Below are 26,370 nucleotides of genomic sequence, written 5' to 3'. Positions count from 1 at the left end.
TGAGAAAGAAGACAAGTTTTAAGTATTTTCATGTTTTCTATTACATAAAATATTTAAATGTTATATTTAAACATATATAAATTCTTATATAACATATAAATTATTAAACATCTATAAATTATTAAATCATTAACAACCTGATTAAATAATAGGCAAAGAACTCAGATAGACATTTCTGCAAAGAAGGCACACCAATGGATGATAAAAATATGAAAAGATGTTCAACATCACTAGTCATTAGGGAAATGCAAATCAAAACCTTAATGAATTACCACTTCACATCCATTAGCATGACTATAAGTAAACAAACCAAACCAAACAAAACCAAACAAAAGCAAACAAAAAATAATGACTACTGGCTAGGATGTGAAGAAAGTGAAACCTGTGCATTGCTGGTGGGAAAGTAAAATGGTGCAATCAGTATGGAAAACAGCATGGTAGTTCCTCAAAAAATTAAAAATAAAATTACCATATTACCCAGCAATTCTATTTATGGGCATATACACAATAAAACTAAAAGCAGGGGCTTGAATAGATATTTACACATCCAAATTCATAGCAGTATTACTCAAAAAAGCCAAAAGGTGAAAGAAACTGAAACATCCATCCAGGGACGATGGATAAACAAACTTGTGTGTGTGTGTGTGTGTGTGTGTGTAATGGAATATTATTTAGCCCTAAAAGGAAGGAAATTCTGATATGTGCTACAACTTAGATGAACATTGAAGACATTATACTAAGTGAAATAAGATAGTCACAAAAGGACAAATACTGTACAATTTTATTTATAGGAGGTACCTAGTGTAGACAAATTCTCAGAAATAGAAAATGGAATGGTGGTTGCCAGGAGCAAGGGGGAAGGGAGGATAGGGAATTAGTGTTTAATGGGTACAGAATTTCAGTTTGGAAGATGAAAAAGTTCTGGAGATGGATGGTGGTGAAGGATACAAAACAATGTGAACATACTTAATGCACACTCATAAATGGTTAAAATTGTAAATTTTGTTATGTATATTCTACCACAATAAAGAAATATAAATAATATAGATCGCAGGTCTATAGTCGATACAAATTATTAATCAATTTAGCATGCTTATCACATCATGATATTTTGTCAATAAAATCTGCCAATTTTTTTTTTTTAAACTCATACAAATGTTTTCCTGAAGGGGCTCCAGTCATTAAGTTTACTGAACACCTAAAATGTGTCAAGTCCTATGGTAGGTGAGGGGCATTTAATGGTAAACAAGATCCAGCATTGCTGATGCAGGCAGGAGAGAAATAAAAAATATACACAGGAACAAATCAAATATTGGCATTGCAAGTCGTAATGCAACTTTTTCTGAGAACAAAACAAGGGATGATAAAACTGAGGACTTATATTAGGTAGGTAAATTGGGGAAGGTTTCTCTGAAGAGGTAACAGCTATGTACTCATAAAAGGATGTAGACAAGCAAAGAATGCAGAAAAACATTCCAAGCAGAGAGACAGCACGTACAAAGAGAGCACAGACCTGAATGGCAGAAATGAGCCACGAGAAGAACAAAAGAAAGAGCGTTTCGGGCAGAGGACACTAAGTGTAAAGGCTAAGATAACCATATGCTAGCATGTTTCAAAAACAACAGGGAAGCCATGTGACTGGAGTACAGCAACGGACAGAAAGTAAAATATGAGATGTCCAAAAGGTAAGTAGGTGGCAGACGCTATACACTGTAGTCCTTGTAGGGCATAAGGACACTGGATTTTATTCTGAGTGAGATATGAAGCAAATGGTGGGTTCTGATTAGAAGCATGTGCTATGATCTGACCTGTATCATAATTAAATCATCCCTCCGGTTGCTATGTGGAGAACAGACAGCACGGCCCAAGTGTGAAAATGGAGACACCAACTTGGGAGCTGCTGCTACTGACCAGGCAAGAGCTGATGCAGGCCTTCAATAGGTTGGTAGAGGTGGGGTGGTGAAAAGTGATAAGATTCCTGATATATTCTTAAAGTTGACTCATTGTGAACATGGGATGTGAAAGAAAGGAAAGAGTCAAGGACATCTCCAAAGCTTTTGGCCCGGGCAACCAAATAAATGGAATTATTAACTGAAATGAGGCAGACTGAGAGAGAAATAGATATGGGAAGTAAAAATTAAGTTTTGGGCAAGTTTTAGATTGTTTTAGAAATATAGATGCATTAAAGGGTAGATACATGAGGCTGGAGTTCAGAGAGGAATAGGTATTAATGAGGAGTTACCAGCATATAGATGAAATTTAATAAAAGAAAGTTAAATGAAATCCAAGGACCAAATACTGGGACACAAGCACACCATAATTTCAGACCAAGTTGAAGATCAATGAACAAAGGAGACAGGCAAGGAAAAGTCACTGAGGTAGAAGAAAAGCCAAGAAAGTGGTATCCTAGAAGGCAAGTAAGATAAGTATTTCAAGGGGAGTGATCAACTGTGCTAATGCTGAAAGGTCAAGAATGAGGAACACCAATAAATGACCATCGGATGTTGACCTTGACAAGAGCAGTTTTTGTAGGATGGGATGGAGATAACAAGATGAAGCCAACTGAAATGGCCCAAGAGAGAATGGGAGACAGAAATATAAAAAATTATTTTCTGTAAAGAATAGCTATAAAATGGGAAGTCTTTCAGCATGTTCATATGTTTGTGGGAATGATAAATGCAGAAGAAAAGTTGATGATGTAGGAAACAGGGGAAATGTGCAGGAGCCTACCTCTGAGTACTTGAGAAGATGGGATCTAGTATACACACAGATGGGCCTTAGATGTGGCAATGGAAGGAAACAGCAAACAAACACAGATGCAGGTAGGCTGGTAAATTTGGTGGATGGAGGATATTCAAGTTCTCTTCTGATTACTTCAGCAATATCAATGATATATTAAACGAAGTCATCAACTACGAATGAGGAGTGTAAAGGGGATATTGAAGGTTAGAGAAGAGAGGATAACATGTGAAATACTCTGAAGAGAAGTAAAGTCGAAAGCTATGGAAACAGTAGAATTTCTCAGTCATACTGAGAACCCACATGAGGTTAGTAATCATGTCTCAAGGGAGACCAGAAAGTATGACTGTTGATCTCCAGCTTCTCCATCTATTCCTCATGAGTGTAGGTACAAAGCAGCTAAAAGGATTTAACCAAAGTTTTTCCAAGGTAAATATGACAAAAGGAGAGAGAAGCTAGGAAAGAATAAAATGGTCAACCATGGAGTCTAAGCCAATTTGGACTAAGAATACTGAAGGGAAGAACCTGGAAATGTGGGAGGTGGCAGAGAGTGGATACCTATTATAAAGATTTCAGAGGGTGTGCAATTACTAGTAATGACATGACCTAGGTACAGTCATGGGGCAGATGGCTGAAATGGATGAGAGGACAAGATTACTAGAGAGGCAAGGAGGTCATGAAACTGAGAAGTCAAGGTATTAGGTTGTCTACATGTATGTTAAGTCCATCAAGAAAAATATCTGGAATGATGGGAGAAGAGAGAGAAAGAATGAAGAAACTTTGGGGTTTTATTTTTAGGTGTGACATTGTAATTTATTCTCACTGACCACCAAAAACACATTAGTAGTCTTCACTTCAGAAATGGTCATTTCAATACAGTCGAATATGAAACATTGCTATTAGTGTGCAGAGGAAGAAACTATAATACAGACTGCATTTGTACTGGGTACACTGGAGAGGTGACGTTTAGAAAGCAATTTGTATGGCAGAATTTGACTAAAATTTTATTATAATCAAATTACATGCTTAATTTTTTTCTTAGGCGTTAAGAAATGATTGTGACTAAGACACCTTTTTCTTAACCATTTTAAGGTAAATATATAAGACATTTACCTCTATTTCCAATAAATGAATAATCTGAAAATAACAGAGAAAAGTTATCAATAACCTCCTCTAATAATGGTTAAATAGACTACAATACAGCCAACTAATAGATAACATAACATAGCCCTTAAAATAATTATGTAAAGACTCTGTAATAACTTCTGAGAAAAGCTGAACGTACAAAGTATAATTATGAATATCTAAATATCCCCCAAAGCTAGGTATTTAAAAACCTGGAAGGAAAATGTCAGCTCAAAGTGATACAAAGTATTTCGTTTAGAGTGGTTAAACTATGAGTAACATTTTTCCCCTTCTAGATTCTATTTCCCAAGTTTATACAATTTTTCTAATGAAATAATTAATGTGGTTAAGTGGTATTAGGATGAAAACCATCTCTAAAAATCAATTACACGCATTATAATACTACATCTACCTATGTGCAGTTTAAGGCACTTTGACAAGCAATGTCTTTTTAGAGGTTCAAACAACTACTTCAGATACGTAGGGCAGATATTTTGGTCCACGTTTTTACACAAAGAAACTTAAGTTCAGAGAATGTAACTGACTTGCCTGTAGCTAATAAGAGGTATATTAGAAAGAGAATTCCACTACACCATACTAAACAGGTACATAGTGACCACATTCTACTATACTGCAAAAATTTTGAGTGTAGTGACCATGACTTATTAACCTTGGGATCCAATGTACTACATGACATATAATCATTTCTAAGATGATTTAATTAGTTGATTAATTATACGTAGTAGTTGAGTAATTCCTTAGTTATGTTTAAAAATGTCTTTATCTTTCACAACACTAAATCTTTAACAACATTGTTCCTAAAAACATAAATAATCCATTTATTCTGGACAAGTGTTAGGATACTTGTTTTATAACTTTAAACTAATTTAAAATTTAGTGTGGTGGCTTATTTTTTAAAAAAAATTTTTGGCAGATGGATGATACAGTGATCCGAACTCTTGACCTTGGTTTTACATGGCCACGCTCTAACCAACTGAGTTATCTGGCCAGCCCTGTTTTTTCTTTTAATTTAATACATCTTTTTGTCAAGTAGATAATCACTCTCAATTTTACCAGTTTTCACAAGATGATTGTTTAGGATGATGTATGTTTATACAATGAAGAATAATGCTCTAAATAGTTCTCAAGGAGCATAAAATAGAATTCAGCTATTAGAGACACTGGGAAAATCTGGCCACAGGAATTTCAGTAAGCTAAAATGAATAAATGAATCATATCAGAGAGCATTAAATGAATCATATCAGAGAGCACACTGAAAATTACCAAAAATGTTCACTGTCTTCTTTCAGATCAAACAATACTTTATGATGATATTTCATGTTACTTCATTTTTAAACCATGACTAATTACAATGCCAATGCTTCCAAAACCAACAATGACCTCACTTTTAAAACATTCTTGTCAGGATAACATTTTCTTTCTAAAACATTACACTCATTCCTTTTAGCCAACCCTAATATTGAGTTCCCAAAAGTTTAATCAGCTACATTTTTCCTATCCAATAGGCCAACTGTTATAACATTTTTTGAGGGGGCAAAAATGTTATAAAAAATAAATGACTGCTTTAAATGGTAGTCTGAAAAAAATGCACTCTTGTCAGGAAGAACAGCTATATTTGGTCACATGTCATATTACTAGGGAAGATACATATTGTTTTATATGTGCCCATTTGGTTAAAAACTAAAAGCTCTATTAGAAATCTTCACATTGAACTATGACACTATTAAAGAAACAAAATTGACCCCCTTATGCATTCTGATTACTAATGCTATCCTCAAACTTATGACAATACTGAAGTGGTCAGTTAATGAAGTGGTCAGGTAAGAGTAGGTCCTGTGCTGTGAATTTAACTTAAGTATACTTTGGATTCACACCATACATCAATAGAATGATGGTATTGGGAGAACATAATTTGGTTAAATGTTACAAAAGGTTTTATCATATCTTTTGATAAACTTTAATGGTATAAAACAAGCAAAGATCATGCAAGTTTCATGGGAAATGTTCATGAAAAAAATTAAGTGTTTGGATTCAAGGATAAACCAAGTAGAATGACAAATCTGAATAGGAGAAGGAACATTTTAAGACAAATATGTACACCCTTTTAAAAAGAACTTAGTACACAATAATGTTATTCTCAAAAATTCCTTCAGGCTTCAAAGAGAAATATAGGTTAAATATAGGTTAAATATAACATCATTTAGATTATCTTATCCTATGAAATTATAAGCCTGGTTTTGAATGAAAAAATAATGTGGCTACATTTTGTAATCTTATGTCATGTTTCTAAACTGCAATGCTTCAGCATGAGTTTAAAAAAAGGCTTAGAAAAAGCACTGGTCTGGGAACAGTGATGGTAAGAGCTACATTTATTAAATGTTTACTCTATATCAAGTTCATGACTTATCTTATTGAATCTCATAATGATCCTACAGAGTTAAATATTATTCTATTATTATTATTATTTCCATTATACAGAGGGAAAAACAAAAACCCAGAGAGTTTTGTTTCACTGCCAAACAATGCTGTTTTAAACTGTTTGAGAAGTCCCTTCATTGTTTTTACATGCTTTAAAGGTATATGAAACCCTACCAATGTCTCTAAGGAGCTTTCTAAAAAGAAATGGTTTTGTCTAAGCATCTTTAACTTTCATATGAGAAAACTAAGTCCCAGGGAAAAATGTAACTTGTCCAACATATATTGTGTTTGGATAAGAGATGCTCTGTCATTTTTTTTAAATAAGGAATTTTGCTGCTTAATTAATTGGGGATTCATATCCATAATATACAAGGAACTCAAGCAATTACACAGTAAAAAACCAAATAACCCAATTTAAAAAATGGGCAAAGGAGCTGAATAGACATTTTTCAAAGGAAGACATATAAATGGCCAACAGGTACATGAAAAAATGCTCAACATCACTAGTCATCAGGGAAATGAAAATTACAACCACATTGAAATATCACCTCACCTCAGTTACAATGGCGATTATCAAAGATGGTGAATAACAAATGCTGGTGAGAGTGGAGAGAAGGGAACGTTCTTGCACTGTTGGTGGGACTGTAAGTTAGTGCGACCACTATAGAAAACAGTATGGTGGTTTCTCAAACAACTACAGATAGATCTTCCACATGATCCAGCAATCCCACTTCTGGGTATATACCCAGAGGAATGGAAATCATCATGTCCATGGGATACTTGCACTCCCATCTTCATTGCAGCTCTGCTTAGAATAGGCAAGATATGGAACCAACCTAAATGTCCATTGATCGGTGATTGGATAAAGAAACTGTGGTATATATCCATCATGGAGTACTACTCTGCCATAAAAAAGAATGAAATTTTCCCATTTGCAACAACATGGATGAGCTTGGAGAAACTTATGTTGAGTGAAATAAGAAAAGCACAGAGGGATAAATACCTCATGTACTCACTCATAAGTGGGATCTAAGAGAGAAAGAAGTAAGGAAAGAAAGACCACATTGGTGTGCTGGACATGCAGAGGGAAAGAACATACCTAGGACACAAAGTAGAGTGGGGGAAAGAGGGCGGGGGAGGAAGGTTGGGGATAACTGGGTGGGGAACATGGGGTACAATTGCAATTTGTGGTAATGGGCATGCTGCCAGTATGGAACTGGCCTTCATATCTAGGTCATGGTGGGGGACAACCAGCTCTGTATCTCATGAATATTCATAACCAAAGAAAAAAAATTAAAATTACTGAACTGGGTGATTATTTCTAAGGTCCCTTTCAGTTCTAAAATCTATTTTTCAACCCCGAAATAGAATTATCTAATCGTCAAAAGAATAGTTTCACTACTTTATGGTTAAATTAAAGCACCTTCCAGCAAATCTTTGACATAGTCTCAATGTAGAAAAGTTTTTAAGATGGTCTTAGGTCTAAAGAAAATTAAAGGTCTCCTGCCCCCTCTGAAATGACATTTATACTGGAGAGACTTACATCTTCTATGACTGTTTTTCAGACTGTGGATTGGTATCCATTCATGGATCATGAAATCAATTTAATAATTCAAAAACAGCATTGTTATAAAACTGAAAGTAGCTAGGACAAGGAAATGCCTGATAACTATATTGTAAACAGTAAGGGTTGTGTATTTCTTCATGACATCTATCTGCTTCTGTATCTGTGCACTCTCAGTCATGGTGTAAAATGTATTTCTTAGCATAAGCTCCAATCAAAATAGATTGAAAGCCATTATGCTAGAGTGCCAAGGCATATTTCACACGTAATATATCTGACATGAAAAGATTTATTTAATTATACTTTGATGATTGATATTTCTAGGATCTATACCTAAAATATTCACTTTTTGTAATTATAGTAAAATTATTGACAAGCTCAAGAGCCAACTCTACTAGACACATGAAGAAATTCTAGGAATGCAGCCTGATCAATGATTTTACAAAGAAACATAAACGCAAAACTATTTGTAAAGAAAGAAACACAACGTTTAAAGTAGGTTATCTGAAAGAAACCAGGGCTCCTTGAAGAAATGGTGATTCCACCAAGTTTGGGCAGAAAAATACAAAATGTACTGGGAACATCTTATTGTGTCAGAAAGCAAAGAAGCTATCAAAGATAAGATTGTGTCAAAAAGATACAAGAGTCACCTTGAAGCTTTCTGACCACAGATGGAAAAATTTGGGCATCAAAGAGACTAATAGCTATAATAGATTGAAACACAAATATATAAAAATTCAAGATTCAAATAAAATAACATTGACCACTCCATAGTTGTTAGGGTATCAACTTATTATTCTAAAATTTGGTAAATATAAAATCAAGTATTTTTTATTCCCTTTCCTCCACCAATTTTATTACAGTTGTATCCAGAGAGTTCATAAGGAAAAGTTCTTCTTTGTGAGAATTCCAGTTTAGAAGAAAACTGCAGGACAAATTTAGAAAGTCACCAAATTATAATCCCTGATGAAATAATGAATGATCAGCAATGGCTGCTAAACCCTTTAGATAAAAGATTGATAATGATCTTTACAACAGATAGATCTCGCTAGCAACACTGAATTCACTGATCAATTTTAACATTAGCAAAAGTGGGACAAGGCCTCCTAATGAGAGATAGGAGGTACATCCAATAATATAAAGTATTATTGCCCTAAAAAATAACCTAAATCTAATCAGGTTCTATCTACTAGGTTATAAGAAATACGAGGGCCAGAACAAAGAAAAGACCACAAAGATGAAACCAGCTAAATTCAAAATATGGGAAACTCTACAAGACCTGGTTTTTCAATAAATAATGGCCAAAAAAAAAAAAAAAAAAAAAAAAAAAAAGGTAGGGGGGGATGACAGGAAATTGTAATAGATTAAAAGAAACTTATGACTCACTTAAATGTAATGTTGTAGACCTTGTTTGGATTTTGATTTGAACAAACAAATCACAAGAGTACTTTTTCAGAATTGGGGCAATTTGAATATCAGATGATATTACGGACTTACTTTTTACTTTTTTAGTGATAATATGGTTTTGTTAGAGAAAAAATATTTTTAAAAATCTATTAACAATAAAGCATGACATACATGCAGAAATCCAATCAGTAGACTGATATGTAGTAAGTACTTTGACATATACATAGTCCCTTTCCAAGAAAAACATTTCATCTTTCTGGTACATATTGGAATTCCAAATCACTAAAAACACTGTCACCCAACTTCCTACCTTCAAAGAAAGGTATTAAAGACACCTCCACTGGATAAATGTTAGACAACCAAGTTCTGTTTCTGCCTCAGGATGTTTTCCCATTTAAAATATAAACATATACTCCCTAACACTTTAAAATATCACAAATGTTTAATTATATTATGTCACTTACTAAATAGAGGAACTGAAGAACAAGCACGTCTCATGATCCTCTTCTTGAATCACTGGATTTATTTTCTTTCCTGTAGCCTTGCTTATGGATGTCTTAAGTTTTTTAGCTAGCTTTTTTGGTGTATTGGTTATCGAAGAGTCTTCTGTACAGCAACTATATACTTCCACCTTTATCTGAAAGTCTGGCCCTGCTTCATTACTAAAAACGAGGGTATTCACAAAGTTAGGAATCTAACTCCACAGAAAATAAAACCATAACATCCTTTGATGTTTTCATAACATTTAAAATCAGCATTTGAAATAGGTTTATGTCAATTAATGTTAATAAAATAGAATCTCCCTATGTTTAGTATCTAAAAGGCCTGAGAAAGTTACTGCAACTTTTGGAGCTACGGGCTTCTAAACTAGGGCAATCTTAACTCAATTCAACTAATATATGCAGGCATATTACTTAAAGAAAAATAAAATACCCAGGTCATTTTGTTGCCAATGCTATTTCTCCTTGTCATTCCTTTAATACGGCTATTTTTAAGGTATTTACATGTGTAATTTCCTCCAAAGCAAAATCTCTTGAACCTTTAAATAAGACTCACTTATAGTCCACTCGCCACTGCACCCCCTCCCCACTTTACCTTTATACCTAATAACTATAAACATTTCACTATTTGGTTATATAGGGGAAAAAACAAAACAAAACAAAACACAAAAATGATACAAAGGCATATACTTCAAAGCATGAACTCCTTGAGGACTGGTATATCTTTGTATTCTTTATCTTTTTGTATTCATAACCTAGCATTGTGCCAGCAGTGTAGAAGTTACTCTGTACATATTTATTAAACCAATATGCAGAAATTCTGCAACTTTAGCAAATTCTGCGATTGGCTTTACCCCTTTTCAGACACAATGAAAGGTAGTTACCTTTAGCATAAAAGAATGTGGTGATATTACTAACAATGATATATACTAAGACTGCGAAAGAGATCTATCACCAGCAGATGTTGCCTGCAGATGGAAGATCCATCAGCCTCAGAGATTTTACAAATGCAGCATAGACTTTTTAAGATTTAAATGGCCAATCTACAGTTTGGATAAATCCAAGGAATAACTTCCAGATATTTTTATAGTTTATTATTTGGCAACTTGTAAATATACAGTATTCCTGGTAATGACTAACAAATGTCAATGTTTAGAGGAAAATCAGAGATTCATAAATATTGAATACTTATTAAAAACAATCATAACAAAAAAACATTTTTAAACATTTAGAACATTTGTCAACAGTTATTTTTAGAAGAATTTAAAATATTTACAGAATTATAAAAAAGTTATAAATCATATGTTGTTTTCCCAAGCAACTTGTTTTGTTCTTTCCCTGAAAAACTCTGATTTTTGTCTTTGCAAAAATAGCAAAGTGATATGAAGAAAAGAGCCCACTGACAAGATAATTTTGGCAGAAAAAAATTCACTAGCAATAGTTGACAATGGAAATAAATGTATTCAGATAACTAAGAAAAAATTAATTTTAAGCTTTAGTTATAAAAGCATTTGGGGATATTTTGTACCCTAAAACAGTTCCTTCAGTTCAATACAGCTTGTAAGAAAGCCTGCATTACTGCTAATAAGTCAGAACGCGTTTTATTTTTCCACACTGTATAGTTACTATGGGATACTCGAGCAGAAGCCACAAAATATGGTTTACTGTAGTTTCTTTTAACATTAGGATAGTGGAAAACTAGTCCTCTGAAATTTCAACAGGATAGCTCCATAGGTGAAAATGGCAAAAAACATATACATTGATTCTACCTTAATATCTAATTAACATTTAGATATGAAAACAGTGTCTTTGAAAGTTTGAAAGAAATACAAATCCCACACAGATTTAGGCCTATAGACCCTTTGAAAGAGGCCAGGAAAAACTTATGTTAGTTAAAAATGATTTCTGTGGCTACCTGAGGAGTTCTTTCTGGTTCTATATTATGACCACAATAAAATGAGCCTTTAAAAAGCCAGGAACAATAAAAACAACCCCGAGGATCACCTATTTTGTTTTTTTTTTTAATTGTTCTGGAGTACATGAAAGAAGTGCACCATAAGAAAAAGAACACCCCAAAATTTTACCAAAGTGCTTTTTCCATGGTACATACTTCAGAACTATCCTATAAATAAAATCATTACACTATTTTACTACTTCTGTAACTAAACCTCCTATATGAGCTAGAAGAACCTGTTTTATGCCCAAATTCACTTTACATCAAATAATGTTAATAGAAATTCTATTAGATCCATGGCTTAGTTAATGGAACTATAAATATTTTTTAAAAATTTTAAATTTATCATATCCAATGAGTCAAATATTTACTGCTAATTTTTATTAGATTTCCTTTTTATTTTACATCAGAAAATTGTAGAAATGAGATTCTTTTGGCCAAAGTAACTTTCAAAATCATTTTAAACAATGAAAGATCTTAATACTTCACAATTCCAAAGACTCAATAATTAGGTCTTCCTTTAATAAAAAAAAAAAAGTAGAATTTTAGATTATTTTCATTCTCTGAAGATTAAAAAAAATACTTACAATATGGTTACATTTTCAAAACATATATCTGTTATTGTTTTATCCACAAGTACCATGTCAGTATCAAAAACTTTAGCTCCCATTTTGAATAAACAAAAAATGGCATAGCGCTGTGATCCTAGAAAGAAAAAAAAAAAAAAACATTTTAAGCAGCAATCCATGTAACAAATTATGCCTTCATTATGTTAAAGTCTACTTGAAAATTAAAATTATTAGTTTAAATATTTGTTAATATATTCTTATTTAATATGTTGGATATTGTAACCCTTAATATCTCGTAGTGACTGTTCTGTCAGTATATAGTAACAGCTTACCCAACTAGAACACAATTAAACCAGGGAGTATCAAAAATAAATATATAGGCCTCTCAACAGCCTAAACTACCAAATTCACAAAATTTATTCCTAGAAAACTCTTTAAGCTTTAATTAATACCAAATTTATTATTTTATATATGTACCATTACCTCTGTTGTTTTGGTTTCCAAGTCTATTTAAGAAAGAGACGTTTTTTATTAGAAGTTAAGAGCAGGCACATTAGCAACAGCAAAACATTTCCCACCAAATTAACAGCAAGGGAGGAAACCGCACACACACAAAAATAATAAAGAGTAGACATGGGAACACAAAAAACATAGCTGCTGGGCCCTTCAATTTGGTGATGTTTTAAAAAGCATTAGGTGATTAAAGGGCTAAATCCTCATTACTGAGAAAATGTAGCTCTTCAGAAAAACTTATTCTCTGTAGTAATCAGAAAGATTTACTTAATTCCCACACATATTCCTCTGTAAAGTAAATTATATTTCCTAATTGAATAACAAACACTAAACTGATATTAAATTCTTCATATAAAACTAATTATGCTCAGTATGATTCAGTTTTTAAAGCATGAGGAATAAAGCTATCACAGTGACAAGAAAGATAAAGGATTATCGTATCTTTTCTGCTTTGCCTCTAACAACTAGAAATCATTTGAGGTTTAACTTCCATGACCTAAGCAATATATGGATTTGTGAAGACTACATATAAAGCCATAAAATGCTAAAGGAAAAAAAAAAATCTTCCCTTATTATATGCTGTTAAATAATCTGAAGTAACAAAATAAGGCAGAAAAGATCTCCCAGATTCTGGTCAAATAAAAGAAATGTTGCCTTTATCTTTAGTCTGTAAACACTTTCTTTTGTTCCATACTTCCCTCTTCCACTCTGCACCCTGAACCCGTTAGAAACTCCGTAAAACAACTAAAAGTACACTAGGTATACATTATCTTAATTAGTATCAAGCAATTGCAACATATTTATACTAAAAATCAGAAAACAGTTCAGCAAAATTCTGCTTATTCTGTCAAATGACATCAATTTATTTCAGTGTGGAAGATGTCCTTTTCCCTGAATAATCACAAACTTACTATAAAGAAAACATTTTGATTACAAATTAAAATCATACATACGTTCTTTATTGCTGAAGTGATCAGAGTCTTTCCACATTAGTGGTATACGAATATCTATAAAGGAAGGAAAAAGAAATGACAAGTAATCTGGTAAGTTTTACTTCCTACTCTAACATGAAACTCTAAATTCCATAATAGATTCTGACCATTAAAGCCAAAATAAAATTTATTATTTAACAGCACATTTTCTAGACATTATTCACAGTTTTTACTTTCAAGAGTTATTTAATCTACATGAAATTTTGGGGTATGTGAGGTGAAGATATAAATACTCTTCTTATAAAAATAATTGTTCTATCTGCATGTATATATCATTCTCTTCCTCAGTGATTTATGATGCCATCTTTATCATATTCACTATTCAGAGTAAATATCTGTTCCTTGGCTATATATTTTATAGATCTAATTCAATCATTTATCAGTTACTGTCTATCCTAATGCCTACACCATGCTATACAACTACTGTAGCTTTATAATACACTTTATTATCTATTAGAAACGGTTCCTTTTAAAAACATATTATACTTTTAGAATTATTTTGTTAAAATCCCCCCTCCCAAATGTTTTATTAGTATTCTATTATCCAAATTAATTTGGGAATAGATAACTTTAAAATATCTGTCTTTTTACAGAGTAGCATAATATATTTACCCTTACATTTTATTAAAGTTATTCTTGGGTATTTAATGTTTTGATTTTTTTGTTATTTTTATTGTGAAGGAGATCTTTTTGCCATTATATTTTCTAACTAGTTATTGCTGGTTTTGAGAGAAATGACCACTTTTGTATATTTATCTTGAATCCAGCCACTTTTACTAAATTTTTTTTATTAATTCATATACTATTTTAGTAAATTTCCTTAGGTTTTACAGATCTGCAATCTATTGTCTCCAAATAGTATTGAATTTGTGTATTCCTTTTCAATAGTGTCATCTTTTATTCTTATTATTTTAGCTAGAATTTCTAAAACAGTGTTAAATTAAACTGACATTATAGACATTATTATCTTGTTCTTATTTTAATGGGAATGCCTTTATTGTTTTATAATTATGACTTGGCTGATGTCCTGTCAAAGAGCCCATTTCTTCTTGCTTGACCACAGTTGCTGATTCATTTCATTCCACAACTGTTCTTGCTCACAGCTGTTCTGGCTTTGTTAGGGTGGCATTAACTATTTACACTATCATAGAAAGAAAGAACATGGACCCTGACTTCCTTTGCTGTACACCCACAGCCTGTGTGTCAGTCTTACTCCTTCCCATGCTTAGCTATCTCAGCTCCCCAAGAGGAGAAGGTGGATATTTCTTATATATTTCCCAGTTGGTCTGTACTGTTCAGATAGAAAAGGATGTGTAACCCATCAACTATGTTTCTTAATTCAGCTTCAAACGACAGAAGTTCCTTCCAGACTCTTGAAAACGGTTGACTCAGTTTTAGTTTACAGTACTCTTACTTTGTCTTTTTTTTATGTCTTTATTAACATTTTAATGGTAAACTGAGAGAGTCATAATAGGACAGCTAACGATGTTATCAAGTCCTAGAAGTGTATCATTCTCAAAAGTGAAAACTGAGGCACTTGGTGAAGTGGTTTGATTTGGTCATTGAATTAGGAGTCAGTGAATAAGCTAAGACAATTATTACAATGTATTATTTGGTGTTCAGCAGAAATAATCAGGATAAATCTCCATTATTCTTTTTACTTTTATAAATATCTGGCCAGTGAGTGGTAAAGCTAGAAATGGAAAACTTGGGTATGTCCTGGCTATCAATGTAATCTGGGAAATATTATGAAACTTCGTTGCAAATACTCATTTTTGTCTAAACATATGTCACATTTTCATACAAATGTCAAAAGAAAATGGATTTATAAAGGTGAATTTGTTTATTTATTTTCTCTGTTTTTACAGCTACATAGGCAAGATATAATTAAGTCTACGCAAAGCTGAAAAGACATTACATATGTGTCCCATCTTCTGAGAGTTTCAATTCCTCAATTTAATTTAAAATTATCTTTTGGAAAGAAGAAACACATGCAGAAATAAGTTCAATTTTTACACTTGAGTATTTGTGGTCAGGAAGATTCTTTTTATTTTACTTTAAAAGCTTTTACTTAAGGCCCTTTCTAAATATACAGTTAATTTTTAATACCATGTACTGCTGTAGTCTATAAACTGATTACTATGAAATAACAATAGATGTTGACTCTATCATGGCATTTGAGTCTTCAATAGCAATTTAACATCTCATTTGTATACTGAGAGGCACAGTATTAGAATGAAGAAATGGAGGATTATGTTTAAGTATTTTTAGAAAATCCTCTTTAAAGACCTATAATATTTTATTTATTCAAGTTAAGGAGTATTAAACTTAGTGAACAACTACTATGTGAAAGTACTATGTTTGGCAGCAAAAGGATACAAGGAGTGATAAAACATGTTTTATTTTAGTCATATAATTGGAAAGATGAAAACATGAATATAACTATGAAACAAGCAATGGATTTTTTATATAGTTCAGTTATTTTTCTGAAGAATTTTTTGTTTAGCTGAGGGCAATTTCTCTGATTTTGACCAATTATGCCCTATGTAAAATGCAGGTTTACTCTTCCTGTATGATCATTTTTGTTTATCCATAAAGACATTACTGAAAACAGTTCCTTGGGTGATGACCTGAAATGCAGCAGCAAGCTCCCTAGTACAAGGCTCTTGGCCAATGTAATAACCTAGCTATTACTTAAGGACTAATGGAGGTACATACTATTGTTTCCAAAATGTACTGATGAGACACTAATTGTAAAAGTGTACTACCTAGCTAATGTACCCACGAATCAGCTATGTATTCACTTTTCTCTGTGGCATCGCCAAGCTGTTGCCTTTAGCTTCCTTAACACTTTGGAGAAACTGAGACTACACAGCATAAGTGCCATCTAGTGGTAAACGGTCTCCTAACTGCATTAGGAATTCAGAGAAAGGAAATATCACTTCCAGCTGGGAAGATGACAGGGAAGGTTTTATAGATGAGCAAATAGATCTCAAATAAAATAGTTATTTTCTGAGCTAACTGGGTGCCAGAAGCATGGGATGTGTTGACAGGACAAAGAGAGAAATGTCTGCCTAAAGCAGACAGCTTATGTATAGGAGTAGTGGGAGATATGGCTAGAAAAAGAATTGGGTCAGAATGGAAAACTGGGGGGAAAAGGTTTGATCTTTATCCTACAGGCAGCAAAGAGAAGTCATCCATCTAGCAAATATTCACTGAGCAATTACTACGTGCCAAGCACTGTGCAAGCTTCTAGGTACAAAGTGATGAACAAAATAAACATGGTTCCAACCCTCATGGAACTTCTGGCCTAGTCAAACATTAAAAACATTATTAAAACTTCAGAGTGGAAAAGGAACGGAGAGCCAAAAGGCCTGGGTTTGCAGCCCAGCTCAGCCATTTACAAGTCACTAAACATCTGAGTCTGTAGAAAATGAGAACTATCCTACCTAATTTACCAGTATGCACTGAGGAGAAAACTGCATAATATGTGCAATGCATGAAATAGTTTCTCAAACTGTAAAGAGCTACACAAATATAGAGCACTATAATGAAAAGAAGGATACAGGTATGAAAAATAAAGAGAATGGAAGCAGGGAGAAAAACAAAACCTACCAACTCTAGTTACTTCATGGAATTTATTCAGCAATATAAAATGATCCATCTATAGTATACCTGATATGGCAATCTTTCCTTTACACGCTGTTCGTTCTTTACTTTCAAAATTCACATCACTGTCAAAAAACCAAAACAAAAAAACACCTTATTAAAAAAATAGATCTTACCTCATAAGCAATTATTTTAAGTCTTTCACAAATGCCTAAACATTAAAAACAAACATATACCTATGAATAATAATGACTTGCAATTAATGTAAACAGTTTGACTCAAACTTTAAGATGGTTAGTCAACAGCTAGCTAACTTTAGTAGAAACATACAGAGGCATTCTCTGATTTTTCATATAAACTTCATATTACCTGATGATTGTATACCAGTTACTCTACAATAAAAGCCTTTTGTGATCACTTGCATTTATAAATAAGATGTACAATATTTGCCAGGTCCCCAGAAGTATAATACCTTGGTTCACTATTTCATAAATTACATTTCTAGCTTACTATAGTAGCCTGAAAAAGTTAATAAACTTCCCAATCATGCAACTTGCTGTTCAGGAATACCTTATCCTTATAGAATCTGACAGATATCCAAAGAATTACTCTCTGCTATATATTTATATGCAGTTAATATCATATTTCATTTCCCCAAAATTCCAAAGAACTAAGCATATACTAAAACAATAAATTAACTAATTATGGTGGGAAAGGAAAGGAATGGCTCTGTAGAGAGAATAAAATGTGGAAAGGAAAATATTATTATGACAATAGGAAAAAGTTTCAAAGGAAATTCTGGGGATATAAGGCACTTCCAAGTCTGACTTTAGAATACACTGTTACCATTTAAAAAACTTTCAAAGTTATATCCTACTAGATCAAAACAATTCCATCCTTTAATATTTCCCCAGTATCCTATTTCCTAATAACCTGCATTTAGAGATTAGCATTCCATTTCTAGGGCAGTATTTTCAAGAATATTCTTTTTTGTATGTTTTTCATCCCTATTTAATTTGATTAACTAGTTAATTGCCACCAAATTTAATTAGGTGCTTCAAATATGTGAAAGATGTAAACTTTCCATTTGAATACTATTTAACTCTAAGAGGGCTTCTGGAGAAAGACTGGGTGGGAGTTTAAAGTGGGAAGTTATATAAATTAATTTTCAGAAGATAGCACCAACTCACTGCTTTCAGTAGGCTTGTTAAAAAGACTACCTATATATTCATTATCATGTGTCCAAATTTGAAAACAAAATATATCATCTTTTTTACCCCCTTACTGGAATAAATACATACATTTATAGGTGAAGTATATTCCAAATGAGCTAAAATAATTTACTGACATACTTAAGTTGGTAAGTTTATATGGGACATTTATGTGGTACTTATAGAATCACACGCTAGGTCTGAATAAAATAATGTAGTAGATTTAAAGACATATATTCTCAGAATCTTATCTAATTACTTTATGGTCATACCTGGTATTTAAGTAGGAAATTCACCAGTGAAAAATACAAGAACTAATTAATTATTTCAAAGTGTTTCATCAAATCATAAATTCAAAAAAGTCAAGTTCAACACTTTATATTCAGAACATTATCATGCTTTTTATTGTATCACAGAAAAGTTCAATTGAATAGTCATATATTTTGGTGAAAATACATATTGAAAGGACCACTAGAAATCAAACACAAATCTCAGTTTCTTCAAACTGGTACAAGAAATGCCATATAAATACAGTTGGTTGGCATTTGCAATATTTTAAAAGACACCTTCTACATGAGCAACACATAAATTCTTAAAATACTTACTTCAGTGAAAAAACACAAGGAAGTTCCTATATCACGAGTAACTTAAGTATCCTGGAATAGGTCATAGATTATAGTAAAGTTGAAATTCATTAGGTATTATTAAATCAGATTAAATTTGAAGCTTTGGCAGGCAAATGAAATTCTGAAATACTAGAACCACTAAAAGCAAACCTACTGAATATGTACCAAAACAGAACAAAAAATATCTTCTCCCTTCCAAACTATTCAATTGCTTGGCAAAGTACAGCTTTCCTCCCTGCAGTTTTAAACTATATGCATAGACATTTCCAAGACCAGGCAGCAAACTTATTACATATATACAAATATTATAAAGCTATAATAAAAATCCAATTAACAATGTAATCTTACAGAATAATTAAGTCTGTCTTTTAAAAAATGAGAGAAATAGAACTGAAGTCATTCAGCCTCAATTTTCTGAAGCCTGAATTATTTTCAATTTGAATAACTCCCAAAATTGTTATTTAGGGTGCTAAAATGTGATATTTTTCTAATTAATCCAAATTGACAATAAAATTGTTAAACATTATCTGTTTAATAATGTGCTACTGTAGCTAATAGTTTGCTACAGTTAAATAAATGCTTGTTTAAAAATCTGCAATGTTAATGCCAATTCTGAATGCTACAATTAGAAAGCCAGCCTGAGGAAAAAGCAAATAACCACAAAATTACCTAAACAAAACACAGCTAAAATAATAGTGCACCTTATTCTATGAACCTGGTTTAGAGCATTATTTTGGTGAGACTTATAAATGCTAATTTAAAAGACAGAGATAAACAAATAAAAGACAAACTTTTTACTACTTATATTTCTGCCTGTAGGTAAATAAACTGACCAACAGAGGGTGCCAATCTGCCACTCTGATGCTTAAAAATCAGTATTAAAATCGACTGCATAAATATAAATTATCCTTTTTATTATTCATATGGAAATTTAAAGTAGCACTTCTTTGCCAAAATTAACAAGTTATAATGAAAGTAGTACAATGATAAAAGTATTTTACATTTTCTTTATGAAGTACAAAAAAAAAATTCTAAATGGGATTCTATCATTTGAAAGCAGATTATAAAATCCTTCACCTCTTAAGCAAATAAGTGAAAACTAAGATACTCAGAAATGCTTAGCATGGAATTTTAAGCCATCATAAAACTATGTGGTATAAAATTATTAGCTTCATAAATATCTTATATTGGGAAGATGAGCTTTCTATTCCAAATGTGACATACTCTTTTCAACAGATACCAAACTATATGAAATTTAAGAAATAAAATCAGCAGTGTCTTTAAATACATGTTTTATTATATAATTACTAAAAGTACACAATTTTCACTTCCAACCTACACTTTTTCTTTTTTTAAGTTATGGTACATAAGCAATAAACTAGGAAACTGGAGTATAAGAAACTAGTATAGTAATCACATAAAACTCACAGTTATTTTGGCACTATTAAAAGTCACAATTATGTTGAATGGCATGCATAATTAAGTCCTATAAAATGGCTGTGACTAGTACTATTTCTACAAAGCTAAATTAAACATTTCAGAAGTTAAGTCAAGAAGAAATGGATTGGGTGGGGCACACAAGGGGAGGGATGGATGGAAGAAATCAAGAAAGCCCTTTTAGCAACCTCCCATACCCACTCCTAATCACTTGGCCCAGGAAAATCCCGCATATCTCATTAGGGACAAAAAAGGACCCCAATATCCATAGAAAGCTACTATAAATAGAGAATCAAAACTCTTCAGTTGATAAAATAATCTACCAATCCCACTTTCAAAACCATAAAGTAACAAAAAACTAACACAACACTCCAAAATGAATTGTCAGTTAGACAATTTATCGCAAATATGAAAGAAACCTGGAATCTGAAATCTAAAATCTAAAAGATAAACAATAGGGAGAGATATAAAGAGGGACAGAAAGAGAGGAAAGAATAAGTAAAGAAATTGGAAAAATATAAAACCATTTCTGAAATGTCAATTAAAATATAAGGTACCCAAAGATGAATAGGTAGAAATGAAAGTACACTAAGGGACAGAGTGGATGGAAATGAAAAGAACCAGCAGAACAAAAATGAAATAAAGTGCTAAAAAATATCAGAAGTGGTAGGCGTAGAAGACAGTCAAAGAAGATCCAATTTATGTGTAACTGGAATTCTTAAATAAGAAAAACAAATTAATGAGATAGAATTAATACTTTATAACCCAGGAAACTTTCTGAAAATAAAGAATGGAATCTAGATATTGATAGGACTCTAAATGAGCCAAATGGTCAGCCTTACACATATTCCAGTACAATGATCAGAGTTTAAGATAAAAAAAAAAAAAACCAAAAGCCACACACACACAAAAAAAAACCAAAAACACACACACACACACACACACAAAAAACCCCATCATAAAAACTTCTAATTTCTGTCAACTTGGCAGCCCTCAACCCATTAGTCAACTTAGAAACTTTTTTTCTTTTTTATTGTTATCTGGAATCTATTGAAACTTTTCTGTGCCATCAATTAGCAAATTAAAAAAAATATATATTTTCTTTGTAAATTGCAAAATGATGCAATTGTTATATACTGAGGTAGGTTGGCAAAAGACCAAGTTATTTACAAAGGAAAGAAAATTAAACATTTCTTGATAACAAGATTTCTTGATAACAAGACAACAATGGAGCAAAGTTTTCAAGAAACTCAAGGAAAGAAAGTGTTGGCTAAGGATTTTATAACTAGCCAAGCAGCCCTTTAAGTAGCAGCACTAAAGAAAAAAAACACTTGAAACATGGAAGAACATGAAGAAAACTGTACTCATGTTGGGCGATCTACTAGCTGATGAGCTTCTTCCAAAAGAGATGATTTTGGAAAGTACAACAAAAGGACAGGTAGTTAATATTATACATATTTAACTGCAGATCAAAGACTAATATATAGGTGAAGATATGAGTACACACTGGCCTGTAAATACTGTCCACTCCACCAAGGCAGTAATAACACACTTAAAAAAAAAAAAAGTAGAGAAGGGAGAAACAGGAAAATAGAATAAGGTCATTGATCTCAAGATAGATAAAAAGTAGAAATGAAATGATATCATTTAAAGCAGAAAAACAAAATAGTAGAAGTCTAAGAAAGGAAAGAACTGAGGGTATTATATAAACTTGTCAGTATGTGAAGTTTTAATATAAAGTTATAGTAACTATGATGACTTATAAAACTGTCCCCAAATTTAGAAAAACAGTAACAAAATAGATCACATAGTAAAAAACAGATTGTAATTATAATATACATAATTAACATAAAAGAATATGACTGGCTAAAATCAAATATATATCATACCAATAAATATAAATGGGCTTAATTTCTCCATTCAAAGGATTTTCAGATTGGCTGATAATTAAAAACCCGATTCTAGGATGAATACAAAAAACGTATCTTCAAAGGTGATTCTGAAAGGCTGAAAATAAAGAGATGAGCAAAGATACATTGATTAAATGCAAACAAGAAAGCAGGGGATGTGATCTGGTTATCAGGAAAGGTAGGATAAGGTCAAAAAGCATTACCTGAGACAACAATAACAACAAAAGGATACTTTTTAATGCTAAAGGCTGCAACTGACAATGCCTATATGACAAGTACCTAATGTACCAAATGTTACACAGCATCTTCATAAAGCAGAATGTACAGGAGATAAGGATAAAGACAGCAAAACCTTAATAACAAAAAATCTTAACCTATTTCTTTCAGTACAAGACAGTTTAAGTGGTCAAAAAATAACGATGGCTATCGAAGACCTTAAAAGACCTTTAAAACAAAAACAGTTATTAACACAGATCTTTTGAACACACATAGCAAACTTTGTATAACCATGTTTTAGCCAATGAAAATGATGAAAATGGACCATATTAAGTCATAAGGACATGCTCAAGATATTCCATAAAGCTGAATAAATAAAAATTTGTCTGATCAAGATGGAACTAAATGAATTCCTCTTTTGGTAATGGCAGAGTAATTCACGTTAGAGAAATTCTCCCACAGAAAACAATAGAAAATCTAGAAAAACTTTTTAAAAAACAACTACCTAAAGGGACTAGCAAGCAACCAAAAGTAGGCAGAAATTGGAAGAGTCAACAATGGAAAAAGGGAATGGCAACATGGTATTTGGCAGCATGGTATTTTCATACAGTTGAAAACTACAAAGAGGAAAAAATATCTGACACGTTATCACATAAAAAATCTCAAAAGTATTATGCTGAAAGAAAGAAACCTCTATCATACAATTCCATTAGTATTAGAGCCTAGAAACAGGCAAAATTAACCTATTGTGGAAAAAAATCAGAACAGTGGCTGCCTCTTGGGGTGGGGACAGAGACAAGAACTAATTGCGAATTGGGAAGGGGCACAAGGAAACATGATATATCCAAAAATGCGATTAATTCAAAGAGAAAAAAGTAAACACAGAAACAACCCTGTTTATGAAATTAATAACATAACAATTCAGAGAGAAAAAGATCATTTTAAGTAACTTTTGAACATGGTTCTCTGCTCTATATCCACTGAAATGTATGCATACGTGCATGTTTGTATACACACACACACACAGAACTGCATAACTTATTCTGAATTACATCATAAAAAATGAGTTGTTTATCATCACATTGTATATATGTATTAAAATATAACTCTGTACCCCATAAATACACACAATTAATACATGTCAATTGAAATAAATTTTTAAAAAACAAAAAAACCCGAATTAATGGGTAAACAGAAGTACAGATATAAGATAAAGCAAATACAATAAAACATAAATTGTAGAATCTAGGTGGTGGATATATGGGTCTTCACTGTACAATTCTTTCACCTTTTTTGTATGTTGGAAAATATGTTTCCATATGTTGGAATTTATTTTCATATGTTGGAAAAGAACTGCAAAGAAATCCTGAAATTGCCTAGGTAGGTTTACTGTTGGTAATAATATAGGTACTATAATTATAAAACTATTTTACATAATCATAGCATAAAACATAAGAAAACACATATACTACTATTATTTGAAATTAAGATTTTTTGTGTAAAAGAGATACAAATGTAAAATAAGAAAACAAAAATCCATAAATATCAATATAAACTCATTTTAAAAAAAGTCTTTTATAGCTATGTCCATTGAAAAGGCCTAAAAGCAGAGATACCCCAGTAACAATGAGCACACATAGGGCCCACTTGCTTTCAAAATACCACATTCACCATTTAAGGGAACCAGGACTCTGAGAAATGACCAACTCTAGGCCTGGGGCAGGGAAAATACAAGGCAAACCCAGGCTATCTTTTCATGTCAGAAAACAAGGAAGTTTTTAAAGACTTCAATAGAGGCATGTCAAAAGAATAAAGAAGCAAGATTGATAAAACTCCCACTGAACAAATTTGGGACAACTTGACAATCAGAAAGATTAATGACTGTAATTGATAAAAATACACTGATTAAATAAAAATCCATGAATACATGGAGAGAGGAAAGAGAGGAATGCTCTAACAGAACAATACCATCCAATAAATATAGAAAGAATAAAAGAATTAGATAATCACTGTTTTGCAAACTCCATTATAATAACTGATTTAGACAAGGATCATAAATGGATGATAAAGCCATTAAGTTAAAGTTTGCTAGATAACAGACAATTCACCCAGTCCCAGCACCCCCCAGATTACTTATGAACTGCAAAAGGAAAAATATTCTGTCACAAAGGAGAAAAGTAGCAAATGAAATCTAAACCAGGTATCAAACAGCATCACTTAGAGTGGTAAAACCAGATATCACATCGCATCAATGGGAAGAATACACAGCACCCAAACTCACCTAGAAAAATTCTTGTAAAAAATGCTTAAGCCAAGCCTGATCAAACCTTTAAACCTAACTTCTAGTTATAGCAAAAACAGAGAATACGAAAAAAAGTTTAATGATACCATAAGGAAATAAATGATCAGGCAAATGTAAAATGCGGGTTATTTTTAAAGGATGTCTTTTAAAAGTCTAGACTTTCAAAGCATTAATAACAAGGGGTTTTTAGAAAAGGTACAAATTAAAAGAAACTACACAAGTATAACCAAATGTATTGCATAAATCTTGACTGAATTCTGTTTTGGGAAAAAACTAGAAAGAATTTTCTTTTGATAACTGGGTAAAATTGAACATGGGCTGAGTATTAGATGATTCTTATGGGATTATCAAAAATATTTGGCATATGATAATATTTTGATTATTTAGAAGAATATTCTTGCTTTTAGAAGATACACATTGAGGTGTACATGCCATGTTGTTTATAACTTATTTTCAAATGGTTCAACAAAAAATGTGTATGTGTTATATGCATATATGTGTGTGCACACGTGTGTGTGTACGTAGAAAAAAGGGAGAGTGGATAAACATATGTGGATGAACTATTAGCTAGTCAATCCAGGTGGAATATAAATGATGGTCATTGTACTATTCTTACAACTATTTACATGAAAATTTCATAATAAAAAGTTGGTTAAAAAAAAGAGAGAGAGAGAATGAAATAGGGCGTAAATGCCAGTTTGGAAAATGAAAAGCACAGCGGCTTGGGCTAACAAGGAACAGTTAAGAACATGGAAGGAATTGACAAAAAAAAAAAAGAGTAATGACATATAAATAACTATTATTAAATTCTATGCCCTATTTGCTCATCATATACATGGAGGGGAGATGGGCAAACTTTATTTATAAAGCACACGTTAAACTTTTCTTAAGTATGCAGCACTGTTAGTTGTGCGGGGGATATGAAGGAGAGAGAGGAAAAGAAACAACATTAACTGAGTTGCCTCTGCTATGAGCTGCCTCTAAGCTCCAGGAACTAACTCCTCACAACATGAAGTCAGTGGTGAAATAATCTCTATCTCACTAAGAACCAGACATTGTACCTGTTTCCAAAAGTTTATAATTTAACTTTTAAACTATGTCTATAAATAGCTCTATTAGAATATAGTATGTTACAGTGAGATATTCACAGTTCAGATACTACTAAAACTCAGAGGAGGCAAATAATCACTGAGTCCTGACTATGGGCATAAAGAAAAGAACAATCATTTTCTGAACAGAATTACCAAGGAAACTTTG

At 32.2% G+C, this 26,370-nt stretch overlaps 1 protein-coding gene across 1 annotated transcript in view; it reads right to left on the bottom strand.

Annotated features, from left to right (window-relative positions):
* Positions 1–26,370, bottom strand: part of RTKN2 (rhotekin 2) — a 71,313-nt gene that overhangs the window by 28,708 nt on the left and 16,235 nt on the right. Inside the window, exons 3-6 of the mRNA XM_063103504.1 lie at positions 17,478–17,536; positions 13,764–13,817; positions 12,316–12,433; positions 9,739–9,936 (exon numbers count right to left, since the gene is read on the bottom strand). Coding sequence (XP_062959574.1) covers positions 9,739–9,936; positions 12,316–12,433; positions 13,764–13,817; positions 17,478–17,536 — 429 coding nt within the window. The remainder of the gene's footprint in view (positions 1–9,738; positions 9,937–12,315; positions 12,434–13,763; positions 13,818–17,477; positions 17,537–26,370) is intronic.

Source organism: Cynocephalus volans, chromosome 7 (assembly GCF_027409185.1).
Source record: "Cynocephalus volans isolate mCynVol1 chromosome 7, mCynVol1.pri, whole genome shotgun sequence".
Classification (NCBI taxonomy): Eukaryota; Metazoa; Chordata; class Mammalia; order Dermoptera; family Cynocephalidae; genus Cynocephalus; species Cynocephalus volans.
The sequence above is the reverse complement of the archived record's forward strand: the minus strand, read 5'-3'. Positions and strand labels throughout refer to the sequence as shown.